The sequence below is a fragment of the Medicago truncatula genome, chromosome 1 (genome assembly GCF_003473485.1).
Source record: "Medicago truncatula cultivar Jemalong A17 chromosome 1, MtrunA17r5.0-ANR, whole genome shotgun sequence".
NCBI lineage: Eukaryota > Viridiplantae > Streptophyta > Magnoliopsida > Fabales > Fabaceae > Medicago > Medicago truncatula.
Window position 1 is genome coordinate 37,595,404 of NC_053042.1, and position 19,651 is coordinate 37,615,054.

The window sequence follows — 19,651 nt, forward strand, 5'->3', positions numbered from 1 at the left end:
TCAATGTGTACCCAAATTTGATTTTATCAGAAAAAAGTAATCCCTAGAAAAAATAACACACTCCCTCTGCCCTAAAATGTCCCTCTTTCTTATTACACTTTTTGTCTCAAATCTTTATCCATTTACTACCTTTTTAGGACCCGTTTGTTACGGATTAAAATAAAAATGATTTTGACATAAAATAATTTAGAGATTATATTTTAGATATTTTATGAAAAATCAGAATCTATTTTGCGTTTGTTTACCGTAATAAAAATAACTTTTTTTAAACAAATAATTTAATTTGATTGGATACAACTATATAAAAGAGATTTTTTGTTACAAAATTAATTCAATCTTTTAAACAATATTTTCTCTCTCCTCTGAACAAAATCTATTTTTTAAGAAGCTACTCTTGACAGCTTCTATTTACCTGTTAAAAAATTGAGCTTATAAATCAATATTTGATTAAAAAAACATCTAATCTCATTGTTACTCTCTAAATTATTGCTATTTTTCGATTTAGATTCCATATCTGTCTCAAAAATTATAAAATCTAATATAATAGTTGCTTCCCCTTTTATAGTTTAGAGACAATGGTTAATTATGTAAGTCCGAGCCATAAAGAAAGTACCAAGAAAGTGTAATATACACATATCAATCAATCTCCTTCTATTTGCTTTGCATAACATCTAAAATAATTAGAAAACCGTACTATCCAAACAAAACAAAGCATAAAATTTTATTGGTACGTAAAGCAAAATTTTATGTGACCCACATAGATTTGTTTTAGGAATATATAGATTCCACTATTTTAAAAATAAAATTCAATAATTCATATAAGTCATACATAAATTTTATAGGAGTGTTATCAAATCTAAATTTTTACAATTTTATGTTAATAGTACCACATAAGTCCTACAAAGAAAGTCTTATCACATAAGACTGAACCCAGCAGGGACAATCCGTAAATGTGTTGGACAAACGACAAAAAAGAATTAATCCTTTTTTTTTTTTTTTTTTTTTTTACAAAAAGTAATCAATCTTAAATAATTCATATTTTAATTAAACATTATTTAAATTATATATAATGGGATTTGCTAAAACACACCCACTAGTTTTTATGTGGGGTATTTTAGCAAGCTACACCTTAAGATGTATTTAACTACTTTTTAGTTATAACTTGCTAAAACACACCTTCTAAAAAATAGAGAAATGACATTTGTACAACCACTTTTTGACAACTTTGTAACAACTTTCTCTCTCATACTCACATTATACTCGTATTCTCTCTCTTCCTTTTTCTCTCTCCATTGTTTTAAACCAATGAAAAAAAAAAAAAAAAAAGTTGTCACAAAAGTTTTATTAAATAGTTGTTCAAATATCAATACTCAAAAAATAAGTGGGTGTATCCTAACAAATGTCTATAGGAGTTGCTAGCATACACCCACTTATTTTTTTAGAAGGTGTGTTTTAACAACATTCACCTTAAGGTGTATTTAACAACTTATTAATTATATCTTTGTTAAAATACACCTTAATAAAAACTAGTGTGTGTATCCTATCAAACCTCATATATAATACTCTCGTTAACCTTAAATGTGAAGAAACAATATATCCTTCAAAAACAAATATGAATTTGCCGCAAATACATTTTTTTAGAGGGAATTTTGCACCAAATACATATATAGCCCATTTATTATAGATTTTTCATAAAAAAATCGTCTTTTCTAAATAAATAATTATTTTTGAAAATTTCATTCGTTTGTTATAGAATCTTAATAAAATTAATTTTTTTTTTTTTTAAGAAGTTAAAATGGAATATATTATTGAACACCTGAAGATTTCAGCACAAGGAGTGCTAAAAACCCAGCTGAATAGTATCAAATACAATCAAAAAAATCCGGAGAACAAAAACAGGAAAAACCAAAAAAGAGAGCTACCCTGTTACATAAAAATTCCCAAACAAGGTAAAGGATTTAACCACCAAGAATGGTAGGAGAAAACAAAACTAGGACGATTTGCTTTCAGCCACTAGTAAGATTGAAGCTTAACTTTATCTAGCAATTGATTAATCGAAACTTCTGTTTGGTGAAAAACCTGAGCATTCCTTTCAAGCCAAATCACTCACACACAAGATAACCATATAAGATGAAAAGCGGAGCGATTGTTTTTTGAGAAGCCTCATATGGTGCCAAATTGATACAAATGGTCTGGCACATGTTCAGGAAACACTATGTGGTAACTAAGCCAATGAGAAATACCATACCAAAGTTTACCAAAAAAATCACAAGAGAGGAATAAGTGTTTTGCATCCTCCATCATGCCGCATCCACCCACGCATAATTGAGCATTTGGAAGTAAAATGTGTCTTTTAATTAGATTATCCGTTGTTGGTAATCTATCCCGCAACAGACACCAAGCAAAGTGACTAATTTTTAGGGGCACTTCCTTGTTAATAAAATTAAAATATGATGATATAAAAATTAAAAATATGCTTCAAATGAGAAACGGTTTGAGTAGCTTGTCAAAAAAATAATTTTTTATAACTAATCATTTATTTTCCTTCAAACAATGATCATAATACTCTTATTGGCACAAGGATGTTCCTCTAAAAACCAACATCTATGCATGGCGTCTTTTGCGAAACCGCCTTCCAACAATCGATAAATTAATCAGGCGAAGGGTCTTTCAACCAAATATGTTTTTGTTCTGCTCAGGAGGTTGCGGCTCACAAGAGGATTCTGATCATCTATTTTTGACTTGTGACTATTTTGACAAATTTGGTATGAAATTTATAATTGGTTCGGAGTGGTTTCAGCTAAACCAGCTCGAGTAAGGGATCGCTTGCTTCTTTTCTGATCGTTGGGTGGCTTCTCAAAAAACATTTGTTCTGCTTTTTAATCTAATTTGGCTTTCCTGCGTTTGGATTATTTGGCGTGATAGAAATGCTAGAGTTTTTCAACAAAAGGGGAATTCAATCATTCAGCTTATGGATAAAATTAAGCTCCAATCCTTCTAATGGTTGAAGACAAATCATCTTAATTTTGCTTTTAATTATCACATGTGTTGGCTTAATCTCCTTTTATTTTTGCAAGTTATCACTTAATTTATTTTAGCTTATGTATCTTAAGTGTGACTGTATTATGGCCATGTCGCTTTTTTTTCTTTCCCTTTTCATTGTTAACATGATGTAACAAATATTTCTTCTATCTTAGTTCTTTTCAGACACTCTTTGTGTTTGGGAGACTAAGTTTTACTTAATATATTTCATTTAAATTTTAGCTTCTTTAAAAAAAAAAAAAGACTAATTTATTTTTATGAAAAAGTGTTGGGAAAACAAACACCAAACATCTTATGCTTTTTAAACCTAATATCTAAAAACTAATCTCTAGATTATTAATATTTATTTTTATAATAGGTAACAAACATACCCATACGGCTTAGATAATATATATAAATAATTTTCATAGCCTGTGTGATACAGCTGCATATAAAAATTGTTTTTTTCACTCTTATTTTGTGTGTGAGTCAGATATATTTACGCAAAAATGAAGAGATAAATCGTTTGAATCGAATAAAACATTAGTTGAAGACAAAACACTCCTTTAAAACTTTTAACATTACTGCATCTTAAGATTTAATTTGGATCCATAACCTTTTTTTTTTGGTAGTTTGGATCCATAACCTTTTAGCTAAACTGAAAGAGATCTTACTCTTAATTTTTCCACCCTTATTTATTTGTGCTTTATTTTCACCTTGGTTGTTTTGATCGCTCTGATGTTTTAAACAAAAGGGCTTGATAATCTAAAATTGGGGTGGAAGGTAAACTTTAATTAGGATCATTTATTTGGGTGAATGCATTTATGTTCTTGTCAATCAGTTGATGAAGATGTCACTTCCAATTATAGCATGCAAAATTTGTCAACAGACAAACTTAAATAAACATAGCAATTTGTATTTTTTTAGGGTTAATATTTTCAACTTAAATGCCATACTCGTATTTATGACGAATCTAATCCTTTTAATAGTCTAGTTTTCGTAAATATTTGAAACGAAATTTCTCTTTTGAAGTACTCCATTTTTCTATTTACCATTTTATCTTTTTCTCAAAATTATAGTAATTTTAAAATACCAATGCAATATTATTATTTTTTTTCTATTGTTTAGTCTAAAAAAAACTAATATTTGAGCACTCCTTCCATTCTTAATTATAAACAAAAAATGGTCAAAAAAAGTTAATATATTTGATCCGTTCTTAATTATAAATAAAAAATGGTCAAAAAAAGTTAATATATTTGATCCAAAATTTAAACCAAATACATCAATTTTCTTTGAGTAATTTTAACTTATGATTAAGGATAAATGGTGCATTAATCTTAGCAAATGAGTAAAAAAGAAATCTAGGTTTTGGTTACAATTCTAAGTGATTTAATCTTATTTGTTGATGGTTTAATTGAAGCTGGTGGGAGGCTCATTAATGGAGCTCAAGTTGATGAGTTTGTGACCAAAATGAAGTTTTCGGCCCCACCACATCAGCATTAAAAAATCATATAATTAAGTTGCCCGAGTGAATCATCAATTTTGTCCATGAATTTTTACGGGTCAGCCAAATTCGTCCCTCAATTATGCGAAATATCAATTTAATCCTTGAATTTGTTAAATGTCAATCAAGTTAGTCCTTCTATTCAAACGGAGCGTTAACAAGGTTGACGTGGCCGTTAACCTCTCACATGTCAGACGCCACGTAGGCAGGGACTAATTTGACCGATAATAACAAACATTTCGAAGGACTAAATTGATTGATTTGCAGAAATGTTTTTGGTTTCTTCCCAAACTGCTCTCTTCTTCCCCAACGGCTCTTTCTTCCTCAATTGTACAAAATTGGAACCCTAATTACACAATCTGCAATATACACTCTAAAATCACCTAAATTTCCTCCAATAATAACTAGTCCAGTTCTTCCCCAATTCAAAAAACTTCAAACCCTGAAAGCCAGAATCCTCAAAATTTCTTGAAGCAAAACTATTGAAATAAAATCCGAAATGATGGGGGGTGGGAATATAGGAAAAAACTGTTATGAAAGTCGAGCTTCATCTTCAAGCTCCAAGTTTAATGGTGATGAAAAGAGGTTGAAGATGATTCAGAAATGTAACCTTTTTGTAATAATATTTCCATCAAATTTGTCCCTGAATTATTTCTCTATCTATCAAATAGATCCATACGTTATATTAAAAACCCATCAAATAAGTCCCTGAATTGTTTAATCAGATATCAAATTGATCATTGAAGCATATATGTACAAAATGAAGTAAAAAAGCCAGAACACACAAATTGAAACTGAAATATTACATAGGCAAAAGTCATAGGTTATAAGTCATAAGTCTGAGACATTACATATGCAAAAGAAACCGAACTATGGGGCATTAACAAGTCATGAGTCTTAAATAAAGATAAGCAAAAGGAAACACTATAACACCCCGTTTTCCCAACATAAAAATTTCAAAACATATTATCAGAGTAATCAACACATAAACGGAATGCTACACTTCTAAAAGTCATAAACGAGATAATTAACTAATTATCCTTCAACATAAATCATCAACATATTAGCAGCGGATTAAATTCTTCAACATAAATAAGTCTTGGCACGTAGGCCTCATCAAAACATCTCATAAATTCAGTTAAACAACTTAATCATTTAAATTCATAAAACAAATACGTAAAGAAATAAGAAATAGCCACAAAAGATCTCATCCCGTTACGTATCAGAGCACCTAAAAGACTCAATGAGGGATAACCACTCACGACAGCAAGGCAACAACACTACTCTCGATCACCTGCAAGTTACTCATACGAAGAGCAACATTTCCAAGCAGAAGGGGTGAGATTTCACAAAACAATAATATTAAACATATAATTCAACAATTATATTTAACAACATGAAAACATCTTAATATTCATCATAGATAATAATATATCATAAATCACTTCATTCATAATTCATATAAAGAATCACAACTTCATCAACTTGGCAACTTAACATCTTTGACTCGACAAATGCGACTATGCAACTTAGACCTCTTATATGCATGTGGTACCAATCCAGGGCATCAAGCCCCCAACGTAATAAGTATTAATATACTTCCAGGGCATCAAGCCCCCAACATAATTGAGCTAAAGCTCCAGGGCATCAAGCCCCCAACGTGGTGAGCAAAGGCTCCAGGGCATCAAGCCCCCAACAATGAATGCTAATGCATGGACACAACATCTTAACCACTTAGAACAACCACCTCTTATATAAGTCCAATAATTTGGAACATCATCATCTTCAACTTAGACCGACTCATGCAACTTAGTTAAATAACAAACAGCAACATAGGCAGTATGCAAATCATCATGATATAACAATATCGAATGCAAGTCGTCAACATCTCAAATATCAAACATAATTCATGTAATGTATATACAATTATATAACATTATAAACAACATCAATTCATATGCATCAGTCTTACTAGAACAACAACAACAAGATAAACAACTTAGTTTCTAACCTCTAAGATCAACTCACATCAACTCGTGTGACAAAGATCGCATTTAACATAAGCAAGGCACTCTGTAACTGGGTAATTCGCGAGGCGAGAGCCTCTGCTCGCCATGGCGAGTTCAGGTGCAACTCACAAAAATTCATTCTAAAATCTTTCCAGGTTCAATCTCATTCTCCAATCTTTCCTAATCATTATTAGACATATTCAGGAACTCAAAAACATCTAAGGATCAACTCAAAAGTCAAAATTACGAAATCTGGGTAGCTCTCTGGTCATGCTCGCTATGGCGAGTTCATCTGTTCGCTATGGCGAGCTGCAAGGAGCAACTCGCGAGGCGAGGGAAAGTTGCTCGCGAGGCGAGCGATGAAGTTCATCACTCGCTATGGCGAGGATCATAGCTCGGGAGGTGAGCGATGAATTTAGGCTCGGGCAGAAGTGCAGTTTTTACAAAAATTCACTATTTCTCATGGTTTTAAGCCTAACAATGATTCCTGTAATCATCTTATGACTTATCTAAGGTCTGTAAACAGTTTCTACATCAATCTAACCATTATGCATCAATTAATCCTCAATTTTCCTCATTAACCCTAGTTTTTCGACTTCTCTAATTCAATCCTACACTTGCTAAATACAATTATCAGAATCATATAGATTAATAGAATTATAAGTTAGTCTCACCCTTACCTTAGAATATGAGAATCGCAACTTTTTGGTCTCTCTCCCTTCTCTTGGCTTTTCTCCCTTTTCTCCAAAAACTGATCGTACGTAATGTTTTTCTAAACTAGGTCTTTCTTATTTATATCTCCTCTATCTACTTTATCTTATTTCTCTTTCTCTTCCAAAACTCTCTAAAATCTCAAAACAACCCCTAAACTCAATATTTATTTTATTTTCAAATCTTATTTTATTAAACAATAAAATAAGTCATAACTTCTCATAAAATCACATAAAATCACCTCAATCATATAAATCTCTTAAATCACACATATATCATATAAATATAATATAAACTTATCTTAATAACTTCTAGACTCAATTAAATAATTAAATAATTCAAAGAGGGCGTTACAAACACAACTATGAGGCGTAATTCAAATAAGCCTAAATATTACAAACCCTAAAGCATATTTTAAACTTCATGAAGCTTTACTTCTTTGAAAATCCGGGGGTTGGTATAAACTCCATGAATTGAGGTTGATTCTAACCGGGTGGACCATAGGTTGGATATGGAACTCTAATTATGGCAGGAGGAGTTGGATTAGTTGGTGTAGGACCCCTCATTGGTGTTTGCTTAGGCCTATTAGCTGAAAGAACCGGTCCTCTAAGACCATACCTCCTTGGTGCAACACCCTGAAATTGCAAATTCAATCAAATTAGTCCCTAGACTATGACATAATCAATCATATAAGTCCTTCAATTAATTAAATAATTGTCAAATCGATCCTTAAAATTTAAGTGTCATACCTGTCCAGCATTTGCAACAACATTTTCTGCACTTTCTGCATTTCCATTTTCTGGAAGACAAAGAACAAAGCAAGCATCCACGATCACAAAAACAAAATAAACAAAATGATCAAAACTTAAAACTAAAAAACAAAAAAGCGACAAAAATAGAGTGAATACGAACACAGAAACTTGATAAACAATAGGAAAGGCGTTACCTTTAATCACAGTCGAACACAGAAACTTCAAAAACGTCATAATCGCCGGAGATGATGATGATTTTGAAGGGGAGAAAGTTTTAGCGGGAAGGAGAAGGGTCAAGTGTAACGCCCTAATTATTTATTTAATTATTTTACTATGTGGAGTATATATATATATATATTTATATATGATGTTTGGTGATTTATGCGGAGTATATATATGCATATATTTGTATATATGTAATTTTTGGGTGATTTATGTGGTGTATTATTTTATTATATGGTTTATTTAATAATAATTAGAATAAGTATGAAATATTAATTATTTTGGTGTTTGGGGAATTAATTGGAGTTATTAGGAATTTGGGGGAGTTAAGTGTAATTAGGAGGGAGTTACTCTTAAGTGGGAAGTTAACAAAATAGAAGTTAGAATTATTGTACGTGAGAAAACAGTTTTACGTGAAATCAAACCAAGGAAGAGAAAACCAGGAGCAAGAGAGAGAAACCAGAGGAACCCCTTTTTGCTGTGCATTTCTTCTTCAATTTCTAAGGTAAGGGTGGGGTTTACTTCAATAGTGTAGAATTTAAAGTCTGATTTTGAGTCTAACAGGTTTTGGTAAAGATTGGGAATTTTGGGTTTTATGTTGAAATTGTGGGTTTTGATGATTGTAAGCATGAATTTGATGTTAGAAATAGGTTCTAAGTGCATACAGAAAGTTAATTTGCATCTGTAAACTGATTTGGGGAGTGATTGGAAGAAAAATGGGATTTTGGGGAAAAACCAGATTTCTGCCCGTACAGAAGTTCATCGCTCGCCTCGCGAGCATTCATGCTTCGCCTCGCGAGTGAGCAACTTCATCACTCGCCTCGCGAGCAGTCCAACTCGCCATGGCGAGTAAGCCTGGATAAAACTTGATTTTTGAAAAGTTGTTATAAGATGTTTTGGGGATGGTTTAAGGTACGTAGATGATATTAATGATGAATGGTGAAAGTTTTAGGTTAAAAAGATGAATAGGGAGCTTAGAATTGGAGTTTGAGTGAGAAAATGTCACTTTTTCCCGAGAGTACCTGATTTTTACTCGCCTCGAGTTCGCCTTGAACTCGCCATGGCGAGCTAGTGTTTTTGTGAACTCGCCATGGCGAGCAGATGTGCTCGCGAGGCGAGCTACTCAGTTCCTGAGTGTTGATTTTCGTGCATGGATAGTAGTAACTTATTGTTGATGTGTTGAGCATAGTTTTATGTAATTGTGCATTATTATGGATTGATGAATTGCTGGTTGTTGCTATTGCTGATGGCTATGATGTATGATTTATTTATTAAACCATACATGTTGTATTTTATGGAGTCACATGGAGTTGCATTGCATGGTCAGTTGTATGTAGATATACACAAGTAGGTCCATTGCATATGCATAAAACAGCGGTGAGGGCTTCGGTCCTGGAGTACTCGTTGCTCAACAGCGGTGAGGGCTTCGGTCCTGATTGGTACCACATGCATAATGCATTTCATTAATAAGTCTAAGATGGTGTCTTAGCAGTGGTCATGTCATTTGCATGAGTCTTGGTTGTTGTTCGGTTTTATCTGATGTTGATGTTGATATTGAATATACATTTATTTATATATATTCATTGTGATCTTGATGTGTTGTTGATGTTATTGGTAATATGTACATTGTATACATACTTGCTAAATAGATTATTATGGTGATGTTGTTGTGGCTTGTGAATTAAATATTGATATTTGCAAGATTAATATGTTCGAAGTAATAGGGTGTTAGATTCATTTGATGATTTTAATATCTATATTTATTGTTGTGAATCTCACCCCTTCTGCTTGAAAACGTTGCCCTTCCTATGGGTAACTTGCAGGTGATCCTGAGTAGTAGGTGGTGGCTCAATGTCGTGTCTAGGGCTCTGATACGTGGGATGAGAACTATTATTCATTTTCTTGTTGTTTTCCTCCTATGTATCAATTTTTGGAACTTGATGATGTGGCCCTTTGATGGTTGATATTGTTGTTAGGCTTTATGCCAAGATATTATTTGGAGAATTTTAACCGTTGTTGTGGTTATTTGAAATGCAAACTTTCCGCTGCATAATCTTTGAAGTTATTAAACATGTCGAATTAAATAGCTTTATTTTCTATTTAAGGAATTTTGAAATGACGTGTAACATGCCGTTGTGAAATTACTCTGATGTATTTATGCTATTTTATTGCTTTTGGGTAACGGGGTGTTACATCAAGGATGTTTATGATGTTTCTGACTGAAATGTGAAGAAGGAGATATGGGTAATGTAGAGGCAAAATGGGAAAAGCAGAAAAAAATAAGTCTAAAAAGTGAAAACGAACTTTTTCCAATTCAATCAAATTAGTCCTTGAACACGTGGCTTCCTTCTTGCCACGTGTACAAGACAACTCAACATGCAGGGCGACACATCGGCATGGCTAACGGAGCACTTGGATGGAGGGATCTTTTGATGGAGATGTGACAAATTCAATGATTAAATTGATATTTCGCATAATTGAGGGATGAATTTGACCGACCCGTAAAAATTCAGGGACGAATTTGATGGTTCACTCTAAGTTGCCCTAATTCAAATGATTTGATCTCTTCTCCAAGAAGGACTGGGTCATTAATGGTCTCTAGGGCTATCATTTTGCATGTGATATCTAAAAATTTGCAAAGGATCTTATATTTAAAATTAAATAAATGTGTCAAAAGAATAGTATAATCACGGACAAAGGAGAGTATTGTTTAGACTAGGAATAGTCATGGAACACTTGTCCTACTTTAGAATTAGAATTCTAATGCCCCAGCGCCTAATTAACTAACGCAAGTGTAAACTTATGCGCAAGTTAAATAGCGTTGCACATGTTAAGTGGCGCAAGTGTAAACTAGTGCGAACTTTAAGTGGCGCAAAATGCCTACTTTTTATTTATTTATTCAATATGGTGCAAAATCGAAAATATTTTATTTATTCAATATGATTCAATAAATTATTTTATTTAGTCAATATGGCGCAAAGTCTAAATATAAATTCTATTTTATTTTATTTTATTCTAAATTATTTATGCATTCGATTTTATACTAATTCAATTTTCATTCTAATTTATTTATTCATTAAATGCAAAATTAGAAAATAAAATCGATTTTATTTATTCAATACATAAGCATAAACATAAAATAAATGCGAAAAATAAATAGAAATAAAAAACAAAATTAATAAAAATAACTCTCATTTTATTAATATGATTCAAACATTACATTATATAATACATATATTTTACCCTCTTCGGTATATGTCAATAGCTCTTGGGGAAAATAGTGATCCGTCCTGCTGGGGAAAACGACGTCAAGACCCTTGAGTTAAATTTAAATTTGGTTCCTTTTATACCCCCATATTGATTCTTTTTACCCACGGTAAAAAGATTTTAGGAGTAAAAGGAAACAAACCTAATTTTATCTCAAGGGATGATGTCTTTTTCCCCAATTTAACGGACCACTATTTTCCCCAAAAGTCATCGGTATTTACCTAAAGGGGGTATATAAAAGCCTAGAAACTAAAGAAGCAAAGAAGAAGAAGAGAAAGAGGGGGAGAGAGTGGGAGGAGAAAATGTGAGGAAAAGAGGAAGTATGCGAGGGTTTTTATAGGTGGTATAAGGTATATGCCACTTAATGAGGTCCAAAAACGTGTGAAAAACTTAAGAAAAACGTGTAAAATCCAATCAAAACCATTGACTACCGTCCAAGAAACATTTGTGCTTCAGTTTTTACCACCGGCCAACTTACGCAAGTTAACTCGCGCATAGGCTCAGTGGTGCGTGACTTAAGTCACGCAAAGCTTGTGAGGTGCGTGAGTTAAGTCTCGCTGCGTGACTTAACTCACGCAGAATTATATTTGGAAAAAGTGCAGGACGCGAGCAAAATGTGCAGGATGAAGAGCAGAATTCTTAGAATTATTGATCTTAATGTCTATTAAAGGAACTAGAATAAAGGAACTAGAATTTGAATGATACCGTAAACTTGGCAAACATGTAATCAAGTTGGCTTTTGTATTTGTTGTGAATTTTGGTTTGTGCTTTTGTCATCCATGTAATCAAGTTGGCTTAGGAGTTTTTGTATTGGTGTGGGGTCTCTTTTGTCATACATACTTGATAACTATCTCTGCTTGTAATTTTGGTTCCATCCAAAGCATTCCTTGTGCTTTGTGATTTATTTCAATAATTTTTCTTTGCTTCTCCAAAGAAAAAACTCAAAACATTGATGCAGCTCATGAGTAAATATACTGGTATGTTAAATAGTTGTCAACAATTTCAAGCAGCAGAAGAGGTACATGAAACTATTTTGCAATATAATACAAGAACAAACACAATACAAATCTAAATAGTGTACATGAATTTCATCGGTTGTAATACAGATCCCAGGTATCCCGAGACCACTTTTTTCACCGAGTCTCTTCGATATTAAACCAAAATTGGTCAAAATCTTAGTGTATTCAAGACCTATTACAGTATTACTTACACCAGTTTCACAATTCACTTCCAAAAGTGATAATTTGAACCCACAAGTACATAGAAAGAAAAAAAAAATATGAAATAACATTATTCACAAAAAAACCTGTGAGGTGTGGATACTACATTTTTCTGTTTGTCTTTGCTTGCTGTAAACATATTTTTAAATGAATATGGATTTTCGTCTCTCATGTACTGCTACTTATATAACAGGTGGTAGCAAAGTAAGCTTCTCGACACTGTTTCAACCCTCAAACGTGATATAGCTTAATGATCTGGTCTATCTTAGCTCGACAAACGGGGCAACCCCATTTCTTTGTTTTAACCTCATTCAAGCAAGACATGCATCCAGCAACATGGCCACAGGGTATGCATGCCCCTTCTGCTGGAGCATCTAAACATATCACGCATGTTGAACCACTTCCACCAGCAGTTTTCCCTTCTTCATTAGGTAGCTTCTCAACTAGTGGAGATGATGATACATCAACAGGGCTCAAATCAATGGACGGATAATGAACCGGGCCATCTAATTGAACATCATCAGCAAATGGAGGAGCTGATGGATTCAAATCCAGACCGCTAGTAGTATGGCCAGCAGAGACATTGTCATCGTTCTGGACATGTTGAGTATTGCCACCTGGAACAGCTACAGATTCACTATCATTTATATTTGGAGTGCCAAGAAAACCTTGCACTGCACTCACTCCGTTGATGGAAGAGCTTGCTTCAGAGTTTGGCTGGGCATCAGGAAAGCTTGGCCTCTCGTGAAGAGCATGCTGAATAGATGCTTGGATAGCCATAGCCAATTCTGGGTCTTCAGCATCAGGCGGTGCTGTTGGTGGAACTGTAGGCAGATTATTATGCAAAAATACTGGACTTACCTGGAAAAATCAAAAGTTCAGGGAGCATTATGCAGGGAACAAGCCAGTTATTTTACGCATCAAATGCTTATTACTTCATATGCAAACCTTTGCAAAACTCATCTGGGTTGCAAATGACTAAAGTGAAATTAAAGAAAAATATCATAACTTATTTTATTAATCAATATGAAAATAAAAAGTTTTAGAAATTGGATGCAAGAATAATGTACTTCAAAAAAATAAAGGAAATAAAGAAAATGGAAAGGCCGTAGTATACTAATTTATGCTTTGAAGATTTGTATAAATACTGAAACCAAGGTCAAATGTCAGGAAATAATAATTAAACTAACATTTGATGGGAAGGTTATCACTTATCAGTATCAGAATGTATACTGGCACTTGGAATCAACTCCAGTCCTCACATGCTTTTACAATGTTTCTCTTAGAAATTCAGTGTTCGCTATTTCTTGTGAATGTTAGGCGTAGCTTGGATAAAAAAACAGCCAACACCGAAGTATTTTTCCCACTAGATGGGGTTAGACACATGGATCAAATAATGCCATAATATCCTATCATAATCATGTCTGATGACTGACCATTTAAATATAAGTTCTACTCAATTATTGGGCCTATAGTTTTTCTTAGATCCCTGTACCAATATTTTATGATTAGTTTTTATGTTTTGGACTTGGTAGAATATAGTGTAAGTTTGTGTCAATTTGCAATCCATGCAACATTTTGGTGCATATTATGGTTGAGTGTAACTCAACATTTAAGGAGGTTCTTTTGGGACAGTACTGATATAGAAATAAGATTAGATGCTTGGTTTCTATTTGGTCTAAAGAACTTGGACATTTTAAGGGAGTCTCCCTAACATATATGTTGAGGGATTTGGCAGCTTTGGACCATTGATGTTTTGGTTTTTGCTCTATAAGGCAGCTTTGGACCATTGATGTTTTGGTTTTTGCTCTATAATGAAGAGGATTTCTTATACTCCAAATTAGTTGTCGTTTCTTCTCTTCATCTTAATAACTTTTTCTTTGAAAAGAACATACTCTTTATGGATCAACCTATTAGTTACATGCATATACAGTTAATAAGCACAATATTAACTGTATATAGAAACTCAAACAAAACACACAAAACAGATTCAAGCAAAATTTACAAACAGAATAACATCAGTATATATCAGTAATCAGATGTGACAAACCTGCGGCATTCCTTTGCAAGCATTAGAAAACCAAGTAAGTTGTTGCCTGTCATTCTCACTTGCAGGCCCAAATTTAAGGCGTGTTCCTGAAAAGGCGCAGATAAAAATCAACAGAATTGAAGTCAGTCAAGAAGGAAGGAAGCATCTCCTGTGTATGGAAAACCATAGTTCTAAAAAACCAAAGGGTAAAATATCATGTATAAAGTAAACATAAATTCCAACAACATACATAAATACTCAAAAACAAAAAAAAGTACACAAAAAATTAAAGGGACAATCAAACTTAATATTTATAATCAATCGTGTTGTTTCCCATCAAAATAAACTTTAAATTTAATCAAAATGACATCCCATCAAAATCAAGTGCTGAATGTAATCAAAATAGCATCTCAACAATATGAAGTTCTAAAAGTACTCAAAATGACGTCCCATCAAAAAAAGACAAAAACAAGGTCTAAAAGTAAACAAAACAACCCACATGGGTTGGCCTGGTGGTGTAGTCTTTGGGACCTTGGAGTGTGCACCTCACAAGGTCTCAGTTTCGAATACTCCTGGTGCAAATTTCTGTGGGCTAGCCCACCCCTCTGGTGGACAGTGGGTTCGGTTTCCCGGATTAGTCGGTCCTTGGACCATATACCGAGTTTACAAAAAACAAAAAAAAAACACTTAAACAAAACATGAACAGAAACAGAAAGGAAGGAGAAAAACAAAACGAACCAAGAAGAACTCAAACATAAACATAAAGGTAGGAGAATACAACCTTTTGCACATAAACAAAGCAAAGCATAGTTTTAAAACTCGGCTCGGTCATCGACTCGGCAGGGGTACTGGGTCATTGGGTTAATGGTCGAACCACTGAGTCGTTGGTTGAACCGCATGATTGAATCGGATTAAACCGAATAACTCGGTTAGATGACTCGGCTTAGGATTAATTTTTTAGCTATATTTTGTTGACAAGAAATATATTTTGATTTACATATCTATTAATATTAATATAATAATGATTATAATATTTATGTAAATATTGTATTTAATAAAGATGTATTGTGTTTGAAAAAAGAAAAACAATGTGTTTTTCTTTTGTACAAATGAATATATAATATACTTATATATATAATACACTTTAGTTTAAACCACAAGCATGTGGTTGTTGTAGTGGTAAAATTCTCGTTTTTTAAACTCTGGTGTTTGTGGTTCGATTCCTGTCACTAACAATTTTTTCAAATTTTGATATTTTCTACAAAAATCAAAATCAAATCAGTTGAAGCCTAAAGAAATGCGCATTTAATTAGCATTAATCAGTATTAATTGTGCATTATGATTTAATAAATGACTAATTATGACCGTGAATACAAAAAAAAAATCATTAAACCGGATTGACCCGATAACCGGCCGAGTCACCGGTTTTGACCGGTTTTATACGAGTCTCACCGGTTTACACCGATTCAATTGCATGGCCGATCTGACATATGACTCGAACCGGCATACCCACCGGTTCCTGGTCGGACCGGTTTGACCGGCCGGTCCGAGACGGTTTTTAAAACTATGGAGCAAAGGACAACAACAATGGCAGAACACAAAATAGAGAAGAAGAACTTGGACGAGAGCAAGGCAACAGTGGCAGAACTCAAACTCCAAGGAACGATCGTGGAACGATCGCAACACGAAGAGAAGAAGAATGAAAAGCAAAGCCACAATTGAACAATCATACATGTGGGTTATACAATATTAAGTCACTCAAAGGGTGCAATAGCCGCCATCAAACCGATACGGTAGCGGGATTGTGCCGCGATGGTGCCGCTTTTCAACAGCTAATAGCGGCCGCTGTTGACGCTACTCTCAATGGTGCTTCACGGGCCTATGGCGTAGCAGTGGAGGATTGCGCCCCAACGCTACACCGTTATAGCACGCTATTGACAACATAGCTCTAGAATAAAGCTTTAATGAGTTTATGACCGCAGGATCAAAACAGACTTAATCACACATAAACTCGTTTTTTTTGTCAAACTCACATAATTTCAAGTAAACGTACAAATACCAGTGAACTATAGATTGTACCAGTGAGTTTCAGAATTTGGATTTGCATTTGGTTTGGGCCTCAATTTCCCTTATCTTTCTCTACTCTTATCACCATTATTAATATATGAAATAAGGGATATAAATTGAAGCTTTAGATGCACATACCAGTATAACAAGACATAAATACCCAAAACTAATTGTGACAAGGCATGGATGTCCAAAACGGAAAAATGAAGATAGACATGAAAAGAAAAAGAAAAAGAAGTAAGTGTAGGAGATTTACTGGTAGTCTTATCACTAATTGCCACTGACGGATCCGACTGACGAAGCTTTGGTTCTTCTAAGTTGGCCTTCCACAGAGGAATAATTGTACGGGGTCGTGCATCCTGCTCATTTAATTATATGCTTTGTGAGAACATACAAATAGATATATTATGATAGGGGAATAATATCTAGCCAAATGAAAAGCACCAACTCGATTCTTATCTTAGTTTTAATTGTAAACTAAAAACTAGTAACTACAAGCATTTCAATGTCCCTGTAATAGTTTAACATTTTTCCACGTAGTAGAAAATTAAAATAAGGTAGTAGTTCAAACTTCTTCCTGTCAATGGAACATAGACTTATTATTTTGTGTGTGTCTGTATATGCGAAAGTATAATTTAACTAATTATGGAGTACCTGCAAAGAAGCATATACGGCAAGCTCCAACTTGTAAGGCGTGGTGAGAACACGGGAGCCTACTGGTAAAACAACCACCCAACTGCGAAGAAGATTGACAAATGAACATAATCACATTTTTTTTTTACAAAACTAGATTAATTAGCCATAACATAGAAAATGCAGAAGTGAACTGCGATGCTTCAACATGTCACATCATACTCACACTTTTCTCGATACCAAATTAGGAGCTACAACTTCTAGAAATCCAGGTCCATGAAACTCCCGCAGCCAACCAGAGAACAAGCATATATGACTCTGCAAACAGTACCCATCATTTTAAGAACTTATGTACTTACGTAACAAGATAAAGAGATGAAAGAGAAAACAATCAGCCCATTCAACTTCATACAGTACCACAATAATAAAACGTTAAAAAAAGTTTAAATGCTACCTCAATTACACGAACAACATTGCTGTTTCCTTTAGCCCGGGCAACCTCAAGAGGAGTTTGACAATCATCATTCATGAGCAAAGGATTGGCTGGAAATTTAAACAGTAAATCCCATATTAATAAGTAATAACATTTACTGGAGTCTCTAAAATTCAAACCATTTCTGAAATATAGACACTTGACCATACCTCCATGCAAAAGAAGTAACTTAACAATGCTTTCAAGTCCCCTTTTAGCTGCATGATGCAATGGAGATCCAGCATGACGACCTAAACAGTAGTTGAAAGTTTAGTAAAAATTGAGGATAACAGCAGAAACAAAAGATCATATAAACTGAGGAATGTGGAAGCTCATCCTCCCAGATAACATTATCTTACTTCAATACTTCATTATAACAAATTCTGTAGAGTAATTTTAGTACTAAGCATATGTTTGGATCCACTTTTGAGGAGTCCAAATTGATCCTGGAAGTGTAGAATTGATTTGACATATTTGGTTACTCTCTTGTTGAGTTGATTCTAACTTGAAGCTAGAAATTGTAGCTTTTGATTCTATAATTGATTTTTACACTCAAATGACATGAATGTATCCAAACATAAATCACTTTACGTTCAACTCGCTTTTAACCGGAAACAATTTTATAGAATCAATTCACTTAAAATCAAACACATGCTAAATATCAAGTTTTATCCAATGGCAATTTACCACAACATTCATGTTTCTTACAAATTACCAACCATTTAATTTCAATCATAATAGTCAGCATAATTTGCTAATAAGCTAATTACCGGAATCGAAAACAATAACAAAACAAAATGAGATGAATACCAGGGCGGTACGCATTGACATTGGCTCCAAGTTCAATCAAAGTCTTAGCAACATTATAAAGCTCAGGATTCATACAAGCAACAATCAAGGGTGTCTTTCCTTCTCTATCCATCCACTGCATCAAATAACAACAAAATCATCACAATCACAATAAAAAAAACAAAATCAAATGGATCAAAACCATTAACCACTACCCATCATCATAATCATAAAATTAACATTTTTTATGAAAAAATTAGCAAAAATTAATTTACCTCAAGACCTGCACCTTCTCTATGAAGGGCTTTGATTCCATCGGAATTCCCATAACTGACTTGCTGGTAGAGCAATTCGCTTTTCGATTGCCCTTGTCCCATCCGAAAATTACAAATTCAAATTCAAATTCAAAATCAGATTTTTTTTTAGGGTTTATAATTTATAGATTCTGGAATAAAGGAATATTTTTTGGGGTATAAATAAATAAATAGAGATGATATAATAAGTGGGTTTGAATTGAATGAGAAAATGATTTTCCAGGAAAATTTGAAAATTTCCTGGAAAAGTAGTATAGAAGAGTGAGAAAATGGGGAAGAAGATAAAATATAATTAGGGGAGAATGTTGGGGCTAAAAATGTAAATATGCAGAAAATTGATAATAATGTATTAATGTGACATGACATGTTTGTTTGGACCGTGTTGGTTGGGAGGCGATTTCTTAGGGAAGAAGGAAATGGACGCTTTCTAGGAACAAGTGAATGAACATCTCACCTTATTACCCTCGAGGATGATATTTGTACAACGACAACTTTTGTGACAATCATTTTCTTTCTCTTTTTATTCGATAAAAACAATAGAGAGAAAGAAGAAGAGAGAGAGAATAAGATAATAAAAACACATGTGAGTACGAGAGAGTTGTTTTAAAAGTTGTTAAAAAGTGATTGTACAAATATCATTT

General features: G+C 33.5%; 1 protein-coding gene across 1 annotated transcript; it reads right to left on the bottom strand.

The window, feature by feature from the left end:
- Positions 1–12,505: 12,505 nt before the first annotated feature.
- LOC25485787 (putative E3 ubiquitin-protein ligase XBAT35) lies at positions 12,506–19,368 on the bottom strand. The gene is made up of 9 exons (XM_013613271.3): positions 18,972–19,368; positions 18,718–18,832; positions 18,078–18,158; positions 17,890–17,978; positions 17,662–17,753; positions 17,457–17,538; positions 17,059–17,161; positions 14,757–14,842; positions 12,506–13,567 (listed from the first exon to the last, which is right to left on the bottom strand). The coding sequence occupies exons 1-9, from the start codon at positions 19,071–19,073 to the stop codon at positions 12,938–12,940; spliced, it is 1,380 nt and encodes a 459-aa protein (XP_013468725.1). The 5' UTR covers positions 19,074–19,368; the 3' UTR covers positions 12,506–12,937.
- Positions 19,369–19,651: the final 283 nt, after the last annotated feature.